This window comes from Nomascus leucogenys, chromosome 4, assembly GCF_006542625.1.
Source record: "Nomascus leucogenys isolate Asia chromosome 4, Asia_NLE_v1, whole genome shotgun sequence".
Lineage (NCBI taxonomy): Eukaryota > Metazoa > Chordata > Mammalia > Primates > Hylobatidae > Nomascus > Nomascus leucogenys.
The window spans coordinates 103,490,693-103,509,380 of NC_044384.1; the positions used below are offsets into that span (position 1 = coordinate 103,490,693).

General features: G+C 46.8%; 1 protein-coding gene and 1 pseudogene across 2 annotated transcripts in view; one reads left to right on the forward strand and one right to left on the reverse strand.

The window, feature by feature from the left end:
* CDC25A (cell division cycle 25A) overlaps positions 1–13,695 on the forward strand; it is a 32,245-nt gene extending 18,550 nt beyond the window's left edge. For both annotated transcript variants that reach the window (XM_003257001.3, XM_030811877.1), the window contains 6 exons: positions 2,538–2,636; positions 4,902–4,964; positions 5,061–5,159; positions 6,383–6,513; positions 11,396–11,507; positions 11,760–13,695. In XM_003257001.3, coding sequence (XP_003257049.1) covers positions 2,538–2,636; positions 4,902–4,964; positions 5,061–5,159; positions 6,383–6,513; positions 11,396–11,507; positions 11,760–11,900 — 645 coding nt within the window. In that variant the 3' untranslated portion in view covers positions 11,901–13,695. The remainder of the gene's footprint in view (positions 1–2,537; positions 2,637–4,901; positions 4,965–5,060; positions 5,160–6,382; positions 6,514–11,395; positions 11,508–11,759) is intronic.
* Positions 9,430–10,921, reverse strand: LOC105740277 (annotated as a pseudogene).
* Positions 13,696–18,688: the final 4,993 nt, after the last annotated feature.

Below are 18,688 nucleotides of genomic sequence, written 5' to 3' on the forward strand. Positions count from 1 at the left end.
GAACTTTCAGCCCCACCCTCCATTGTCTAGGGAAAGGAGAGGGGCTAAAGGTCAAGTTGATCACTCATGGCCAGTGGTTTAATCAATCATTTCTATGTAATGAAGCCTCCCTAAAACCTTGAAAGGACAGGGTTCAGAAAGCTTCTGGATAGCTGAACACATGGAAGTTCCTGAAGGTTGGGGCACCCAAGGAGAGCATGGCAGCTCCATGTCCGTTCTCCCATACCTCACCATATGCATGTCTTCTATATCCTTTGAATATCCTTCATAATAAACTGGTAAATGTGTTTTCTTGAGTTCTGTGAGCCGCTTCTAGCAAATTAAACGCAAAGAAGGGGTCATGGGAACCCCCACTTAAAGCTGGTGGTTGTGGATCAGAAGTTCCAGAGGCCCAACTGGTGTCTGAAGGGTGGTGCGGTTTTGAGGACTGGGCCCTCAACTTCCTGATCTGACACTCTGCAGGTAGATAGTGTCAGAATTGAATTGGACGGCACCCACTATTTTCCACTGCAGAATTGCTTGCTTGCTTGCTGGTAGGGAGAAATCGCCTCATATCTGGGGGTAACAGCACTTCTGTCCTCTGTTGTTGTTGAGTGAGGGAATAAGAAAAAGCACTTTGAGTTTGTGGGGTTTTTCCTCACACAAACATATCATACAGGGCCAAATTTCTGCGTGTTTTTTTGTTTGTTTGTTTGTTTGTTTTTTGAGACCGAGTCTCGCTCTGTCGCCCAGACTGGAGTGCCATGGCTCAATCTCTGCTTATTGCAACCTCCGCCCTCAGGTTCCAGCAGTTCTCCCGCCTCAGCCTCCCAAGTAGCTGGGACTACAGGCGCCCACCACCACGCCTGGCTAATTTTTTATATTTTTAGTAGAGACGGGGTTTCACCGTGTTGGCAAGGCTGGTCTCGAACCCCTGACATCAAGCGATCCACTCACCTTGGCCTCCCAAAGTGCTGGGGTTACAGGCGTGAGCCACCACGCCCGGCAGAGCTAAATTTCTTACTATCAAATGTCAAATATCCAGTCTGGATTCAGTTTTCCCCAGTTGTCTCCTAAGTACTTTTACAGTTTATTTGTTAAAATCTGGATCCAAATAAAGTCTATACACTGTAGTTGGTCAATAGGTCTCTTTGCAGATTTCAGTGCTCCATCTGTTTCCCTCTTGCATATTTGTATTTGTTGAAGAGCTCAAGTCATTTGTCCTGCAAAGGTTCCCGCAGTCCTGTGGGGTCTTCAGACATTGTCTTCTATCCCCTATATTGCCTTAACCTAACTCTGAAAAGGATGGATTGAATTCCGGTTCTATTTGTTTGGCAAGAATATCACATAGGTGATTTTGTCTACTTTGATCAGGAGGTATAATGTGCCGGGCAGCCATTGGTGATTGCTGCCCAGATTTTTTACTTCATTTCACCGGGATTTCAGAAAGATGATACTGCAGTTTTTACATTCTTTCCTCATTAATTAGCTAGAATATATCTATAAAGAGAAACTTACACTCATCAAACACTGTGGTTACCCTTGGGAAAGGCAGGATGAATATTGGATCTCTTTATTTGCCAGTTTCCAAATAATGCCCTACCAAGCATCTTCCAAAGTTGAAAGCAAGACTTATAGTTGTTTTTCAATAATAATCAGGAATTCATGGGTTAAAACATTTGATGTGTTTCTGTGTATTGCAAGTATTATCCTTTTGCTCAAATTATCCCCTTTTTAACAGCTGGCTTCCTCTTCTCATTGAATAAAGCTAAGATGTAGGCTGGGCGCGGTGGCTCACACCTGTAATCCCAGCACTTTGGGAGGCCAAGGCAGGCAGATCACCTGAGGCCAGGAGTTCAAGACCATCTGGCCAACATGGTGAAACCCCGTCTCTACTAAAAATACAAAAACTGGCCAGGTGTGGTGGCGCACACCTATAGTCCCAGCTGCTCCGGAGGCTATGGCAGAATTGCTTGAACCTGGGAGGCAGAGGTTATAGTGAGCCAAGAGATCACGCCACCGTACTCCAGCCTGGGCGACAGAGCAAGACTGTCTTCAAAAAAAAAAAAAAAAAAAAAAAAGCTAAGACGTACTTTTTCTAAACTTAGTCCTAGTTTTAACCCTCCCTTGTTTCTTTCTGTTTTTTTGGAGAAAGTTTCACTCTGTCACCCAGGCTGGAGTGCAGTGGCACCATCACCACTCGCTGTAGCCTTGACCTCCCCAGGCTCAGGTGATCCTCCCACTTTAGCCTCCCAAGTAGCTGGGACTACAGGCACACACCACTATGCCCAGCTTGTGTGTGTGTGTGTGTGTGTGTGTGTGTGTGTAGACAGGAAAGAAAACTTAGTTTCAGAGCAATTCAGTTAGACACTGGAATAATAGGAGACCTAGTCAATAACTCACATTCGTTTTTGTTCACTCCAGATTCAATAAAATAAAAACTTCTTACTAAATGTAGGCATTAACATTTCAGTCTCCTCGAGACATGCTCCAAGTGAATGTTTTCAGAAGTTCCATTCAGAACCCTTGTCTCATTCTCTACCTTTGATTTGTTACAGACTCTTCATCAGTCTTTATCCCTGGCATCTTCCCCCAAAGGAACCATTGAGAACATTTTGGACAATGACCCAAGGGACCTTATAGGAGACTTCTCCAAGGTAATTGCAAGCAGAGCTGCTCTGGCAAGTGTAGGAGGGAGTGTGGGTATTTAGAACCCCACTCAGCCTGTCTCCCTCCCCAGGGTGGTTCCTGGCATACCTCCAAAGGGGCGCAGTTAAAAGAATGTTAAAGATAGGGAAGCAAACTTAGTTTCTCATGATCAGGTATATGTTGGTTTCTTTTTTTTTTTTTTTGAGACGGAGTCTTGCTTTGTCCCCCAGGCTGGAGTGCAGTGGCGCAATCTTGGCTCACTGCAAGCTCCGCCTCCCGGGTTCACGCCATTCTCCTGCCTCAGCCTCCTGAGTAGCTGGGACTACAGGCGCCCGCCACCACACCTGGCTAATTTTTTGTATTTTTAGTAGAGATGGGGTTTCACTGTGTTAGCCAGGATGGTCTCAATCTCCTGACCTCGTGATCCACCCGCCTCTGCCTCCCAAAGTGCTGGGATTACAGGCGTGAGCCACCGCAGCCGGCCAGGTAGGTATATGTTGGTTTCTGAGACTGTAGATATCACTATAGCTGATGGGCAGTTTTAGGTAGGGAGCTGTCCACCAACCACCTTGATTGTAACCCAAAGACCAGGCTCTCTGGGAACTGTGTTATTATAAAAATAGTAATTAGCAGGATAGTATAAAACAGAAATAAATCTGTAGCCTCACTACAAGTCTGCACGTTGAAAGGTTATCTTAGAAGGTACGGGATTGAGACTGAATTTCTCCATTCAGAGAAGCTTGGCCATTGAGGGAAAAGGCCCTCCAGGAAGTCTAGAGAAAGATCTTCTAATAGCCTCATATGCTACATGAAGGCTTGGCTGCAGTAAAATACAAGGCTAGGACAGGGAATGTGTCAACAGCAGCTTCTTTAATCACATTTTGACTTGAAGGTTACCAGATCAATGTTTTATTCATTAATTTAGTTAACATTTATTGAAGCACTTATGTGTTAGGCAGAGATTCCAAAATGAGATCCAGTTCCTTCCCTCAAAGAATTTAGCATGTGGTTGGAGAGGTGAGACATGAACTACATGTACCACATGGTAGACTGAAATAAATTTTAGTGAGGTGTAAACATAAACAGCATGCCGTGAGAAGTAAAAGGGTTTGTCTTGGCCAGGAGGTTGGGGAATGTATGGGCTTGGGCCGTTGATATTTCAGCCCAAATGGGTTTCAAAGGAACAGGGAGAATGAAGAGAACAAGCAGAGACCCAGCGGTATCCTCAGTTTTGGAACCTTCTCTTGTTTGGCAGGGAGAGATGTGGTCTTAGTAAGTTGCTCAGGCTGTAGTGCAGTGGCTATTTGCACATGCTATCATAGTACACTGTAGCCTCGAACTTCTGGCCTCAAGTGTTCCCCCTGCCTCAGCCTCCCAAGTAGCTGGGACTACAGGCATGCACCACCACACTCAGTAGAATTTTCAGCTTGAATTGAGGCCTGGTTATATTTGTCTTAATGGGCATATGCATGGGGATAGATGAACTCTTGGCTCAGCCAGTCGCCCTGATGAGTAATTGCTAATGTGCGCATCTTCCTCCTCAAGGCTGGGCTAGGTCTCCTTTTTTCCTATCCCCAGTGCCTTGCACCATGCTGGACATAGCAGGTGCTCAGTATATGAGTGAAATCTGTATGTTTAAGTGCTATTCGCAGTCTAACTACTGACATGTGGATTCTTGACAAAAGCAGGAGGAAAATGAGATTACCTGAGGTTTCTTTATTTAAATCTGCCTTACTAGCTAGGTAACCTTGGATAAGGTGCTCAAAATGGGGATAATATACCTCATTGGTTTGTGTGAAAATTAAATGTCAGGATGTTAATGAAGTAACTAGAAGAGTAACTAGTGTGTACTAATGTTTGTTTGTTTGTTTGTTTGTTTTTTGAGATGGAGTCTCGCTCTGTCACCCAGGCTGGAGTGCAGTTGTGCAATCTCAGCTCACTGCAACTTCCGCCTCCTGGGTTCAAGCGATTTTCCCACTCCAGCCTTCTGAGTAGCTGGGACTACAGGTGCATGCCACCATGCCTGGCTAATTTTTGTATTTTTAACAGAGATGGGGTTTCACCATGTTGGCCAGGCTTGTCTCGATCTCCTGACCTCAGATGATCCACCAGCCTCGGCCTCCCAAAGTGCTGGGATTACAGGTGTGAGCCACCGTGCCCGGCCATTAATGTTTGTTTTTTAAAAGATGCCTCCTACAAGCCAGACAAAACAGCATAAGTGTGAATAATATATAGGCTTTCAGATTCTCTAAGTATCTTTTTTTCTTTTTAAGGGTTATCTCTTTCATACAGTTGCTGGGAAACATCAGGATTTAAAATACATCTCTCCAGAAATTGTAAGTCCATCCTTTTGGAACCTACCACACATCGGGTACTTCAATCTAGTTTTTCCTGACGGTCAAAGTTGATTCTCTTTGGTTTTCTCTCAACAGATGGCATCTGTTTTGAATGGCAAGTTTGCCAACCTCATTAAAGAGTTTGTTATCATTGACTGTCGATACCCATATGAATACGAGGGAGGCCACATCAAGGTATGGATTCGTGAGACTTGCTGTAGAAGGAGCCCTAAACAAGATCTGTGGTTTTAAAGTGGGGAGGACAGTGACACCTGGCCGCTTAGCTCATATGCTAGTTGTTAGAATTTTGAAACAATACAGTGAGTGTGGAAGGCTTTTGATTCCAGGTGCTCTTAACGAATGTTCCCTTGTCTGCAATACTCTCTACCACCTTGTGCTACAGTTACTCTTCATGTTTGTCCCTCACACCATCATTATCAAGGACACTTGTAGGAGGTACCCACTGATGTTTAAGTCATTCAGGGGGATCAGAATGGGTTTTGTAGCATTTAAGAGGCTTGGGTACCAATGTCTGAGCACCCCAGGGCTCCTGATGAGGAGAAGCCCATCTCTGGCAACATGTCCCGGTGTCTGTGCCAGGCTTAGTGATGCCTCCAAAGTTGATTGTTCAGCAAGCTGCCTGGTGGAGGGGCGTGTTGGGACACACGTTCCCAAGAAGAAAGGAACTGATCTGATTTTGCTGTTTTAATCTTTTTTTTTTTTTTTTTTTTTGAGACAGAGTCTCGCTCTGTCACCAGGCTGGAGTGCAGTGGCATGATCTCGGATCACCACAACCTCTGCCTCCTGGGTTCAAGCAATTCTCCTGCCTCAGCCTTCCAAGTAGCTGGGACTACAGGTGCATGCTGCCATGGTCGGCTAATTTTTTTTTTTTTTTTTTTTTTTGTATTTTAACAGAGACAGGGTTTCACCATGTTGCCTGGGCTGGTCTCGAACTCCTGAGCTCAGGCAATCCGCCCACCTCAGCCTCCCAAAGTGCTAGGATTACAGGCGTGAGCCACGGCGCTTGGCCTGCCGTTTTAATGTTTTACCCGATTAATAGTGTTTAAATATAGTAAGGAGGTACTTTAAATACGATGTTACTGTTTGCCATTGTCTTGTAGCTTTTGAAAATCCCCAAATTTATAAAACTACCTATAAAGTGTACCATTGTCATATTTGAATTGCCCATTTCCAGTCCCCATGTGCATTACTGTATGATGAATGTGTATGGACCCACAAAACTCCATTGAGATACAGGTGCCAGATGGTCTACTGGGCTATTCAGCCAGAAGAACTGCAAAAATCACAAACTGGTCTTGTGGACTTAAAGATCACTCTTGATGAATCATTACATCTTGCTGAATCATTACTTCATGTGTGAAACGTGCAGGTTCCAAGGGTCTCTGTTGTCTTCATAGGGTGCAGTGAACTTGCACATGGAAGAAGAGGTTGAAGACTTCTTACTGAAGAAGCCCATTGTACCTACTGATGGCAAGCGTGTCATTGTTGTGTTTCACTGCGAGTTTTCTTCTGAGAGAGGTCCCCGCATGTGAGTGCTGCACGGAACTGGGTTCTAGGGCAGAGGCTCCATGATGCTTTTGTGGGACATGGTGATTTGTGGCTTGCACTTGGAGCATATTTTAGCATATCAAGCAACCTCTTGCACATAACAAGCCATTTTCATATGTAATTTTATCCTGAGGTGAACTTTGGCTCTTCCAGTCTCCCCGACTGTCCTTAGTCTGACCTGTGGGGCTACTGTTCTCATGTGACCTCCTTCAAGTACAAAGTGACCATTCCTTACGCAAATGCCAGAAAAGTGTGAAGTTCTCATTCTGTAAAACCTGATATGATATGATGCTTTGAAACACTTCATGTTATTACCAATTTCAGGGTGAAAAGAAAAAAGGGGGCCAAAGAGCTGCCCATCAGTCATCTGTGTCCATTCTAAAAGGATTGCAAGCCTGCTATGTGTCAGGCACTGACAATAAAAATGTAACTACAGTAAAGCACAGTACAGTAAAAATATCACAGCGAGCAGGACCAACAAGGACCCTGCTGCAGCAGAGATCCAAGTGGGGATCCATATAAATGCTAAGAGAACAGGAGGACAGGCGGAGAGGTAGGACAGAGTGCAGCTTAACTAGGATGGTCCAAGGGAGACTTCTGCAGGACCATGTTCTTATGCCACCTTTTTATTTTGAACCAATTTATTTAAAAAAAAAACATTTTTAAATTAAGAAATTTATTTCAATTTTTTTTTTTTGACAGAGTTTTGCTCTTGTTGCCCAGGCTGGAGTACAGTGGCACAATCTCTTCTCACTGCAACCTCTGCCTCCCGGGTTCAAGCAATTCTCCTGCCTCAGCCTCCCAAGTAGCTGGGATTACAGGCATGCGCCATCATGCCCAGCTAATTTTATATTTTTACTAGAGGCAGGGTTTCTCCATGTTGGTCAGGCTGGTCTTGAACTCCCGACCTTAGGTGATCCGCCTGCCTCGGCCTCCCAAAGTAGTGGGATTACAGGCGTGAGCCATTGCACCTGGCTTGCTTTCGCTTTCTTGCTTTCTTTCTTTTCTTCTTCTTCTTCTTTTTTTTTTTTTTTTTTTTTTTTTTTTTTTTTTTTTTTTTTGAGGCAGAGGCTCACTGTTTTCACCCAGACTGGAATGCAGTGGCATGATCTCGGCTCACTGCAACCTCCATCTCCTGGGTTCAAGCGATTCTCCTGCCTCAGCCTCCTGAGTAGCTGGGATTACAGGTGTGCACCACCATGCCTGGCTAATTTTTGTGTTTGTAGTAGAGATGGGGGTTTCACCATGTTGGCCAGGCTGGTCTTGAACTCCTGACCTCAGGTGATCCATCCGCCTTGGCCTCCCAAAGTGCTGGGATTACAGGTGTGAGCCACCACGCCCAGCAGAAATTTCAAATTTTGAGATGGGGTCTTAATATGTTGGCCAGGTTGGTCTCGAACTCCTGGCCTCAAGCAGTCCTCTCTCGGCCTCCAAAGTGCTAGGATTGCAGGCATGAGCCACTGTGCCCACCCCTTTGAACCTTTTTTTTTTTTTGAGACGAGTCTTGCTCTGTCACCCTGGCTGGAGTGCAGTGGCACAATCTTGGCTTACTGCAAGCTCCGCCTCCTGGGTTCACGCCATTCTCCTGCCTCAGCCTCCTGAGTAGCTGGGACTACAGGCACCCACCACCACGCCTGGCTAATTTTTTTGTATTTTTAGTAGAGACGGGGTTTCACCATATTAGCCAGGATGGTCTCCATCTCCTGACCTCGCGATCCACCCGTCTTGGCCTCCCAAAGTGCTGGGATTACAGGCGTGAGCCACCGCGCCCGGCCTGAACTATTTTAAAGCTCAAGAAGAGGTGAAGTTATGGCTGGGCACAGTGGCGCCTGTAATCCCAACACTTTGGGAGGCCGAGGCAGGAGGATCACTTGCTCAGGAGTTTCAGACCAACCTGGGTAACACAGCGGGACCCCACCTCTACAAAAAATAGGAGGTGGGAGGATCGTTTGAGCCCGGCAGGTCAAGGCTGCGGTGAGCCATGATCATGCCACTGTACTCCAGCCTAGGTGACAGAGTGGGACTCTGTCTCCCTCTCTCTCACACACACACACACACACAAAGGTTATACTTGTACACACTTCACCTGATTTTATTAATTTTTAATATTTTGTCACATTTGTATGTACATGCTCTATACACAGGCAACTACAGTAGAACTTGACACTTTTGACTGTCATCTCATAAGTCCTTCAAACATCTGTCTCCAAAGGATGGTCATTCATGAATGGAATTATTCACTCAGCAGTTTTTTTGTTTTGTTTGAGATGTAGTCTTGCTCTGTCACCCAGACTGGAGTGCAGTGGTGCGATCTCGGCTCACTGCAACCTCCACCTCCTGGGTTCAAGCAATTCTGCCTCAGGCTCCCGAGTAGCTGGGACTACAGGCGCATGCCACCATGCCAAGCTAATATTTGTATTTTTAGTAGAGATGAGGTTTCACTATGTTGACCAGGCTGGTCTCGAACTCCTGACCTCAAGTGATCCACCCGCCTCGGCCTCCCAAAGTGCTGGGATTACAGGCCTGAAACAAACTAATCTAGAGACACATATACACACATGTAAATTTTTTTTAAACCCACAAAAGATGCTGTTCTCTTTTTTTTTTATTTTTGAGACAGGGTCAATCTCTGTTGTCCAGGCTGGAGTACAGTGGCAGGAGCACAGCTCACTGCAGCCTCTGCCTCCCAGGCTCAAGTGATTCTCCCACCTCAGCCTCCCAGGAAGCTAGGACCACACACATGCATCACCATGCCTGGCTAATTTTTGTATTTTTTGTAGAGACAGGGTCTCACTGTGTTGCCCAGGCCGGTCTCAAACTCCTGGGCTCAGGCAATCCTGGCCTCCCAAAGTGCTTGGATTACAGGCGTGAGCTGCCATGCCCAGCCCAAAAGATGCTATTCTCTTAATTCTCTCATTTCCCCATCTTCCTCTTTAACACCTCTAATATAAAGGACATTATTATACCATATTGAAACTTCACCTAGATATACAGACAACGCCCCATCTCTGTATTCTGTATTTGCAAGCTGCATGTTTATATCACCATCTACAGATACCCCTTACATTTCATTCCCCACTTGAGTTTCGCCATCACTGGCTTTCTGTTAATCCACTGAGGAAAGATTTGGGATTCACAGGTGAACTCTTTTTTTTTTTTTTTGAGATGGAATCTTGCCCTGTCGCCCAGGCTGGAATGCAGTGGCACAATCTCGGCTCACTGCAACCTCCTCCTGCCGGGTTCAAGCAGTTCTCTACCTCAGCCTCCCAAGTAGCTGGGATTACAGGCGCCTGCCACCAAGCCCAGCTAATTTTTTGTAGTTTTAGTAGACACGGGGTTTCACTATCTTGGCCAGGCTGGTCTTGAACTCCTGACCTCGTGATCCACCGCCTCAGCCTCCCAAAGTCTGGAATTACAGGTGTGAGCCACCGCACCCAGCCAAACTCGTTTTAGCCACAGGCAAATGGTTTAAGCTACGTGCTGCTGAGGAAGCTGGTGCCCATCCCTCATGAGCAGCTACCAAAGGCCCCAAACCACTGAGCTTCAAGAGAAAATCAGCAGATACTCTTGGCTCTTGTATACCAGATACCTTTCTAGATACTGAGGGAGAAGAGCAGTGAATAAAACAGACCAAAAAATCTCTGCCTTCATGGAACTTTACATTTCAGAGTGGACAGGAGATCGAGACCAGCCTGGCCAACATGGTGAAATCCCGTCTCTACTAAAAATACAAAAATTAGTCAGGCGTGGTGGCAGACACCTGTAATTCCAGCTACTTTGGAGGCTAAGGCAGGAGCATCCCTTGAACCCAGGAGGCAGAGGTTGCAGTGAGCCGAGATTGTGCCAGTGCACTCCAGCCTGGGCGACAGAGTGAGACTCCATCTCAAAAAAAAAAAAAAAAAAAAAAAGGTGACTGGGTGTGGTGGCTCACTCCTGTAATTCCAACACTTTGGGAGGCCAAGGCAGGTGGATCACAAGGTCAAGAGGTCGAGACCATCCTGGCCAACATGGTGAAGCCCCATATCTACTAAACATACAAAAATCAGCTGGGCGGTGGCACGCGCCTGTAGTCCCAGCTATTCGGGAGGCTGAGGCAGGAGAATTGCTTGAAACTGGGAGATGGAGATTGCAGTGAGCCCGAGGTCACGCCCTTGCACTCCAGCCTGGTGACAGAGCGAGATTCTATCTCAAAAAACAGAAGGTGCTTCAGAGGAAAATAAGGCCAGTGGTGGGAGCTCCCAGGCAGGCTGGAGGAACAGTAGTGGGGCTGCAGGGGCTGGCGTGGGGTGAACAAGGGGCAGAGCAGCAGTAGGGGTGATGAGCTGTAGGCCTCTGAAGGACTTGGGGCCTTGGGCTTTTTCACCAAGGGCGAGGCAGTAAGCAGCCATTGGCCGGATATTGAAGACCATTCAGTCCAGGCAGAGGATAGAAACAGGGCCCCGAGGCAGGAGCAAGTTGAGCATCTTTAAAAGCCGCAGAAAGAAACAAGTCCACTTATGTAGAAGGAGGTGAGTGAGGGAGCCTCGCTGAAGAGAAGGCTGGGGTGGAGAAAGCAAGGGGAAGCTGGCTTATATAGTGAAACTTGCCACAAACTGGTGGTGAAGGTGCTGGGCAGGACTCAAATGCTAGGATTGTTGGAGAAAGGAAAGTTGGGGAAGAGACCATCTACTGGCACTGGCTGTGAGTGCTGCTCACGTGGCCAGGAACTTGCAACTCAGCACTGATTGTTTCTAAGAATAAATGTAAAGTTGGGAAGATGTGTAAAAGGGGGACTTAGACCACAACTGCTGCTTTGACTGCGTTGTCTTGTTGCTCTGTGCTGGAAAAGCTAACCCTGCTTTGGCCTTCCTTCCCCTGACTAGGTGCCGGTATGTGAGAGAGAGAGATCGCCTGGGTAATGAATACCCCAAACTCCACTACCCTGAGCTGTATGTCCTGAAGGGGGGATACAAGGAGTTCTTTATGAAATGCCAGGTAAGACTGGGGTTGTGGAGAGCATCCCTCCTCCCCCGCCCCCAGTGGTAGACTAATGGATCTGTCTGATGGTCATGACTTTCTTTCCAGGGGTCAGGGGACAAGGTGGGTATCTGCTGAACACAAAGAAAGCCCCTGCAGAACTGGCCGCCTAGGTCTGCCTGGCCGCTTTCATAGCCCTAGGCAGAGAGGAAACCAGGTTGTGGGTGTGAGGCAGATGTACCCTAACCTCATTCTCTCCTGTCCCCTCAGTCTTACTGTGAGCCCCCTAGCTACCGGCCCATGCACCACGAGGACTTTAAAGAAGACCTGAAGAAGTTCCGCACCAAAAGCCGGACCTGGGCAGGGGAGAAGAGCAAGAGGGAGATGTACAGTCGTCTGAAGAAGCTGTGAGGGCGGCAGGACCACCCAGCAGCAGCCCGGGCGTCCCTCCCTCCCCCTTTACCCTGTTTGCTGCAGAGAAACTTAGGCAAAGGGGACAGCTGTGTGACATTTGGAGAGGGGGCCTGGGACTTCCATGCCTTAAACCTACCTCCCACACTCCCAAGGTTGGAGCCCAGGGCATCTTGCTGGCTACGCCTCTTCTGTCCCTGTTAGATGTCCTCCGTCCATATCAGAACTGTGCCACAATGCAGTTCTGGGCACCGTGTCAAGCTGCTCTGAGCCACAGTGGGATGAACCAGCTGGGGCCTTATCGGGCTCCAGCCATCTCATGAGGGGAGAGGAGACGGAGGGGGGTAGAGAAGTTACACAGAAATGCTGCTGGCCAAATAGCAAAGACAACCTGGGAAGGAAAGGTCTTTGTGGGATAATCCATATCTTTAATTTATTCAACTTCATCAATCACTTTATTTTATTTTTTTTCTAACTCCTGGAGACCTATTTTACTGCTTTATTAGGTTGAAATACTGCCATTCTAGGTAGAGTTTTATTATCCCAGGGACTACCTCGGCTTTTAATTAAAAAAAAAAAAAAGAAAAAGAAGGGGGTAAGAAAATGCAAACCTGTTATAAGTTATCGGACAGAAAGCTAGGTGCTCTGTCACCCCCAGGAGGCGCTGTGGTAGTGGGGCTGCTGCTATTTAAGCCAAGAACTGAGGTCCTGGTGAGAGCGTTGGACCCAGGCTTGGCTGCCTGACATAAGCTAAATCTCCCAGACCCACCACTGGCCACCGAGATCTATTTGGTGGGAGGTGTGGCCCTGTTCTTCCTCACCCCAGTTCCGTGACATTGGCTGGTATAGGAGCCACAGTCAGGAAAGCACTTGAGGCAGCATCTGTCGGCTCCCCCCCTCCAACCCCCGGCTCAGTGCTGGAATGTTGCAGTGTAGGTTTCCCAGGGAAGGGGGGTGGGGGTAGGTGGGCTCCACAGGATGGGGGAGGAGCATGTCCACTGAGTGTCTTCCTTATGTTGCTGTGATATTGATAGCTTTTATTTTCTAATTTTTAAAAAATGGTCATATTATGAGTCAAAGAGTATCAAATCAGTGTTGGATGGGCCACCCAAGGGTGAGGAGAGGGGCTGGAAGCCCTGGGCATTAGGAGGAGGGAATGGGTGCTGGCATGGACATGACTGGATAGAATTTTCTCAGGAGGGAGCTTGGTGGATTTTGAAGGTAAAACTTTGGGTTTATCATGTTTTAATTTGAGAGACAGGGAGTGATGAATCATCACCGGTTGTCCCCTTATCTAACCCCATAAAAGTGGGAATTTCAAAAGAACACCTCATCCAAGGAGCTGGGGCGGACTTCATTGATTCTAGAGAGGCCTGTTTCAGTGCCTACTCATCCCTGCCCTCTGGTGCCAGCCTCCTTACCATCACGGCTTCACTGAGGTGTAGGCGGGTTTTTCTTAAACAGGAGACAGTCTCTTCCCTCTTACCTCAACTTCCTATTCTTGGGGTGGGGGGGTGGGAATCAGTGATACTGGAGATGGCTAGTTGCTGTGTTATGGGTTTGAGTTACATTTGGCTATAAAACAATCTTGTTGGGAAAAATGTAGGGGAGAGGACTTCTTCCTACACGCACATTGAGACAGATTCCAGCTGGTTAATGATCTTGTTTCTAAGAAAGAGATTCTGTTGGTTGAGTGCCTAAAGAGAAAGGTGGGATGGCCTTCAGATTATGTCAGCTTAGCTAGCATTACTAACCAACTGTTGGAAGCTCTGAAAATAAAAGATCTTGAACCCATGCTCTCTGCCTAGTTCTTGGTGGATTTAAGGAGAATTACATTTCCCTTTAAGGTCCTGGGACCACATTAACTAAAATTAGTGTTTGGGACAGCCACAGTTCCTCAAGAAGCTCTGAGTCCAAAAACTTGTGGTTCAGATTGATTTGCAAGATGAAATGGGCGCATAAAAAGTGTGCCTGAGGCCAGCCGCAGTGGCTCATGCCTGTAATCCCCGCACTTTGGGAGGCCAAGGCAGGCAGATCACTTGAGGCCAGGAGGTCGAGGCTGCAGTGCCCACACATAACTAGTGATGCTGGGGGCTACTGGGGACAAAATATATTGGGCTGAAGCACAGAGGGACGCCCAGAATAGAAAACGTGTTCCTTTATGTATGGGTTGGAAAACTAGGGGTTCAGGCATATTTGATTATATAATATATATATTTTTTTGAGAATCTCACTCTTGCCCAGGCTGGAGTGCAGTGGTGTGATCTCGGCTCACTCCAGCTTTGACCTTCCAGGCTCAAGCAATCCTCCCACCTCAGCCTCCCAAAGTGCTAGGATTACAGATGTGAGCCACCATGCTTTTTAAAGTTTACTTTGAGCAAGTCATATTTCCGTGGATTGCTGCAAAGGCCAGCTGGCTTCCTGTCTGATCTATCCTTGCTAAAATTGCAAATTAAGTCAACCCATTATTGAGAATTTAATGTTTTTTTGCCTGTAAAATGAAACTTGACCTCTTTAGCCCGTATGCTAAGATGCAACCTCAGCCTTAGCCTCTGCTCATTTTATGCTTCACTAACAGGTCAGGATTCTGTTTCTAGAATGCCCCTGCTCTCTGAAACTTGCTTGTTAGAGCTGGAAGCCTGCCATGCAGAAAGTTTGCATTTACTATAGAAAAATTTGTGTGTGGACACCCACAAGGTCAAGAGTTGGTTAACTCAAAACCATGGGCAAAACTTAACTCACTTTAAATTTTGGGGAAAACTATTCCATCCAAGGTGTGACCTGATTCAGGTTTAAAAAATTTAAAGTATGCAAAGATGTACAAAAAATCAACACTCATATTTCACACACCAGCTTAAGAATGAACAGCTTAGCTGAAGCCCCTTGCCTACCCTGTCTTTATCATAAACTCTTCATCTGCACCCAACCCCCATAAAGGTAACACTTATCCTTCCCTGGTATTATGACTATTTCCTAAGCAAGAAGATAGATTCAGATTTTTTTCTTTCTTTTTTTTTTTTTTTGAGACGAAGTTTCACTCTTGTTGCCCAGGCTGGAGTGCAATGGTGCAATCTCGGCTCACCACAGTCTCCGCCTCCTGGGTTCAAGTGATTCTCCTGCCTCAGCATCCCGAGTAGCTGGGATTACAGGCATGTGCCACCACGCCCAGCTAATTTTGTATTTTTAGTAGAGACAGGATTTCTCCATGTTGGTCAGGCTGGTCTCGAACTCCCGACCTCAGTTGATCCCCCTGCCTTGGCCTCCCAAAGTGCTAGGATTACAGGTGTGAGCCACTGCACTGTGCCAGGCCACATGTTTTCAAACTTGACAAATTGTGCACCTATAATCCCAGCTACTTGGGAGGCTGAGGCATGAGGATTGCTTGAGCCCAGGAGTTCAAAACCTGCCTGGGCAATATAGTGAGACCCCATCTCTAAAACAAAACAATCTCCATTATGTGCTCATTCATCCGTGACTCACTTTGATTTTTATTTCTCTGCTTATCACACTTAAGGGCACTTGGCTCCAGGAAGGGCAAAGCATGAATCAATAGTGACTCAGGCTACATCTCTCCAGCAGAGGAACCTGGAGTAACTCACTTCTCCCTCTGGGGCCTTTCTTCATAAATAAATGCATTTGAACTAGATTTTCCAGCCAGGTGCAGTGGCTCATGGCTGTAATGCCTGCACTTTGGGAGGCTAAGGTGGGTGGATAGTTTGAGCCCAGCAGTTCTTGACCAGCCTGAGCAACATGCCAAAACCCGGTAACTACTAAAAATACAAAAAATTAGCCAGGTGTGGTGGTGCATGCCTATTGTCCCAGATACTCAGGAGGCTGAGGTGGGAGGATTACCCTAGCCCAGGGAAGTCAAGGCTGCAGTGAGCCAAGATTGTTCCACTGCACCCCAGCCTGGGTGACAGAGTGAGACCCTGTCTCAAAAAAAAAAAAAAAAAACTAGATAATTAGATGTTCTCTGTGACTGCCCCTGTCCCAACATACCGTGGCTCTGGCATTTGGATGGCCCCTTTGCCTATGGCCCCTTTGCAATACCCACTTCAAATCTACTTGGAAGGGCCTCCATGGAGGAAAAGCTGTTTCTCTCATTCAATAAATGTTTGACTTGTGCTGAGCACTGAGGATAAGGAAGTGTGTAAGATGCAGGCTTTGTCTCAAGGCGTTCACTGGCTAGTGGGAGAAATAGTCACTAAAAATGACGAGGTCTTAGGTGTAACTTTTCCATGTAACAGAAGCTAGGATAGAGAGGGGTCCAGAGGACATGGGGCTCCAGAGTAAGAAGTGGACCCCATAGGAGGCGATGTTCAAATCTAACCTTCAGCAGGAGTCTCACGAGACAGGGTGTTCCAGGAAAAAGAAACTGTGTTCAAAGGGGAAATACCATGCATTCATACCTGGGGACAAGGTAGGAGAAGTTTGTGGTGGGTTGGGGGAAACCCTGAACCCTGAACGCCGTTCTGAGGAGTCTGTAAGCCTCAGGATCTATGAGAGCAGGACTTCTCAAACATGTGGGAAACTTGTTAAAATGCAGATTCTGATTCCACAGGTCTGGGTCGCAGCCTGAGGTTCTGCATGTTTAACAAACTCTCAAAGCTGCTGATCCTTTTGCTACCCTTTGAGCAGCCAGCCTGTAGAGGGTTTAAGAAGAGAGAAGTGTGAAGCCATGTAATTGCTGAGAGCAAGACAAAGGATGGATGATAGGTAAGGAATGATGATAATTATAGTCACAGCAGAAGCTGGGGCATGGGAGGGAAGGGCTTTAGGTGCTGGGATCTGGTGATGGATGGGTAGATGGGAGTGAGGGAGAGGGATGGATTCAGGATGGTCTCTTGGCTCCTGACCTGAGAAAGTGGCTGGACCACTGGCACTCAGAGCAAGAAATCAAGAAATACACGGCCAGGCATGGTGGCTCACGCCTGTAATCCCAACACTTTGGGAGGCCGAGGCAAGTGGATCATCTGAGGTCAGGAGTTCAAGACCAGCCTGACCAACATGGTGAAACCCCATCTCTACTAAATACAAAAAATTAGCTGGGTGTTGTGGCGCATACCTGTAATCCCAGCTACTTGGGAGGCTGAGGCAGGAGAATTGCTTGAACCTGGGAGGTGGAGGTTGCAGTGAACTGAGAATGCGCCATTGCACTCCAGCCTGGGCAACAAGAGTGAAACTCTGTCTCAAAAAAAAAGAAAAAAGAAATACACAAGGAAATGAAATATTGAAAAAGCCCAAGTTGAACTTTATAAAATTACTGGCCTGCATGTTTTATAAATATCAGTGTCATACATGACCAAAGAGAGGCCCAGGAACTGTTCCAGATTAAAGGAGACTCAAGAGACATGACAACTAAATGAAATGTGTGATCTTGGATGGGATCCTGGACCAAACCGTAAAAGAGTACTATAAAGGACATTTTTGGAATATTTGACTACATTGAAATATGAACTTTAATTAGGTAAAATTATTATTATTATTTTGAGACACAGACTCGCTCTGTTGCCCAGGCGCAATCTTTGCTCACTGCAACCTCTGCCTTCTGTGCTCAAGCCATTCTCCTGCCTCAGCCCCCTGAGTAGCTGGGACTACAGGTACCCGCCACCACACCCAGCTAATTTTTGTATTTTTAGTAGAGATGGGGTTTCACCACCTTGGTCAGGCTGGTCTCGAACTCCTGACCTCGTGATCCACCCACCTTGGCCTCCCAAAGTGCTGGGATTACAGGCATGAGCTACTGTGGACCCACTAGGTAAAATTAGTAACTCAGTGTTAAGTTTCTTGAATTTGATAATTATACTGCAGTTATGTATGAGAACATCCTTGTTCTAAGGAAATAATACACTGAAATATTACAGGTTAAGAGTGTGTGTGTGTGTGTGTGTGTGTGTGTGTGTGTGTGTGTGTGTAAGAGAGAGAAGTAGAGTCAAAGGGAAGAAAGCAAATGTGGCAAAATGTGAAAAAGTTAAAATGTATGACTCTTGGCAAAGGGTATAAGGAAGGGAATTCTTTGTACTATTCTTGCAACTTTTCTGTAAGCTTTAAATTATTTCAAAAGAAAACATTTTTAAAAGGGGCTGGGCCGGGTGCAGTGGCTCATGCCTGTAATCCCAGCACTTTGGGAGGCCAGCGTGGGTGGATCACTTGAGGCCACGAGTTTGAGACCAGCCTGGGCAACATAGAAAGACGTCTTCTCTATAAAAATAAAAATTGAAATAAGTAAATTAAATAAAAAAGAGGGGCTGTCATGCTGAGCTCCTTTGTGGACGGGAGGATCTGGGCAGTGACGGTCCCGATGCCTGAGTGGTCAAGGGATGAATGTGAGGAGTGCTCCAGAGAAATATCCAGGCTGGTGACAGCAAGTTGTCACACATATCCAAATGGCAGTTCTACCAATGTAGAAGACAGGGAAGCAGAGAGAGAGAGAGGTTAGAGGCAGGATGCCAGGAAGCCAGGCAGGGAGGAGTAGGGAGCAGCCACAAGGAGGTCTCAGAGATAGGGTTAAGCTTGGCTGCCTGTGGTGGGATATATGTCACTGGTGACCTTAGGACACAAAGCCTGCTCACGCTAGGGTAGGGTGGGGGAGGGACAGGGAGGCGAGGCAGAAACAGCAGCAGGGGAAAACTGGGTGGCATTGGGCGTGGCATTGGGGGTGCTCAGCTTCTGTGTGACTGTGACCTGGCAGCTGGGATGGGGGTGGATTACCTCGATGATTCTAAGACCTTAAGATCTTGGTCATTCTGATTTCTAAGCAATGACTCCTGGAAGTTGTGCAAAGCCCA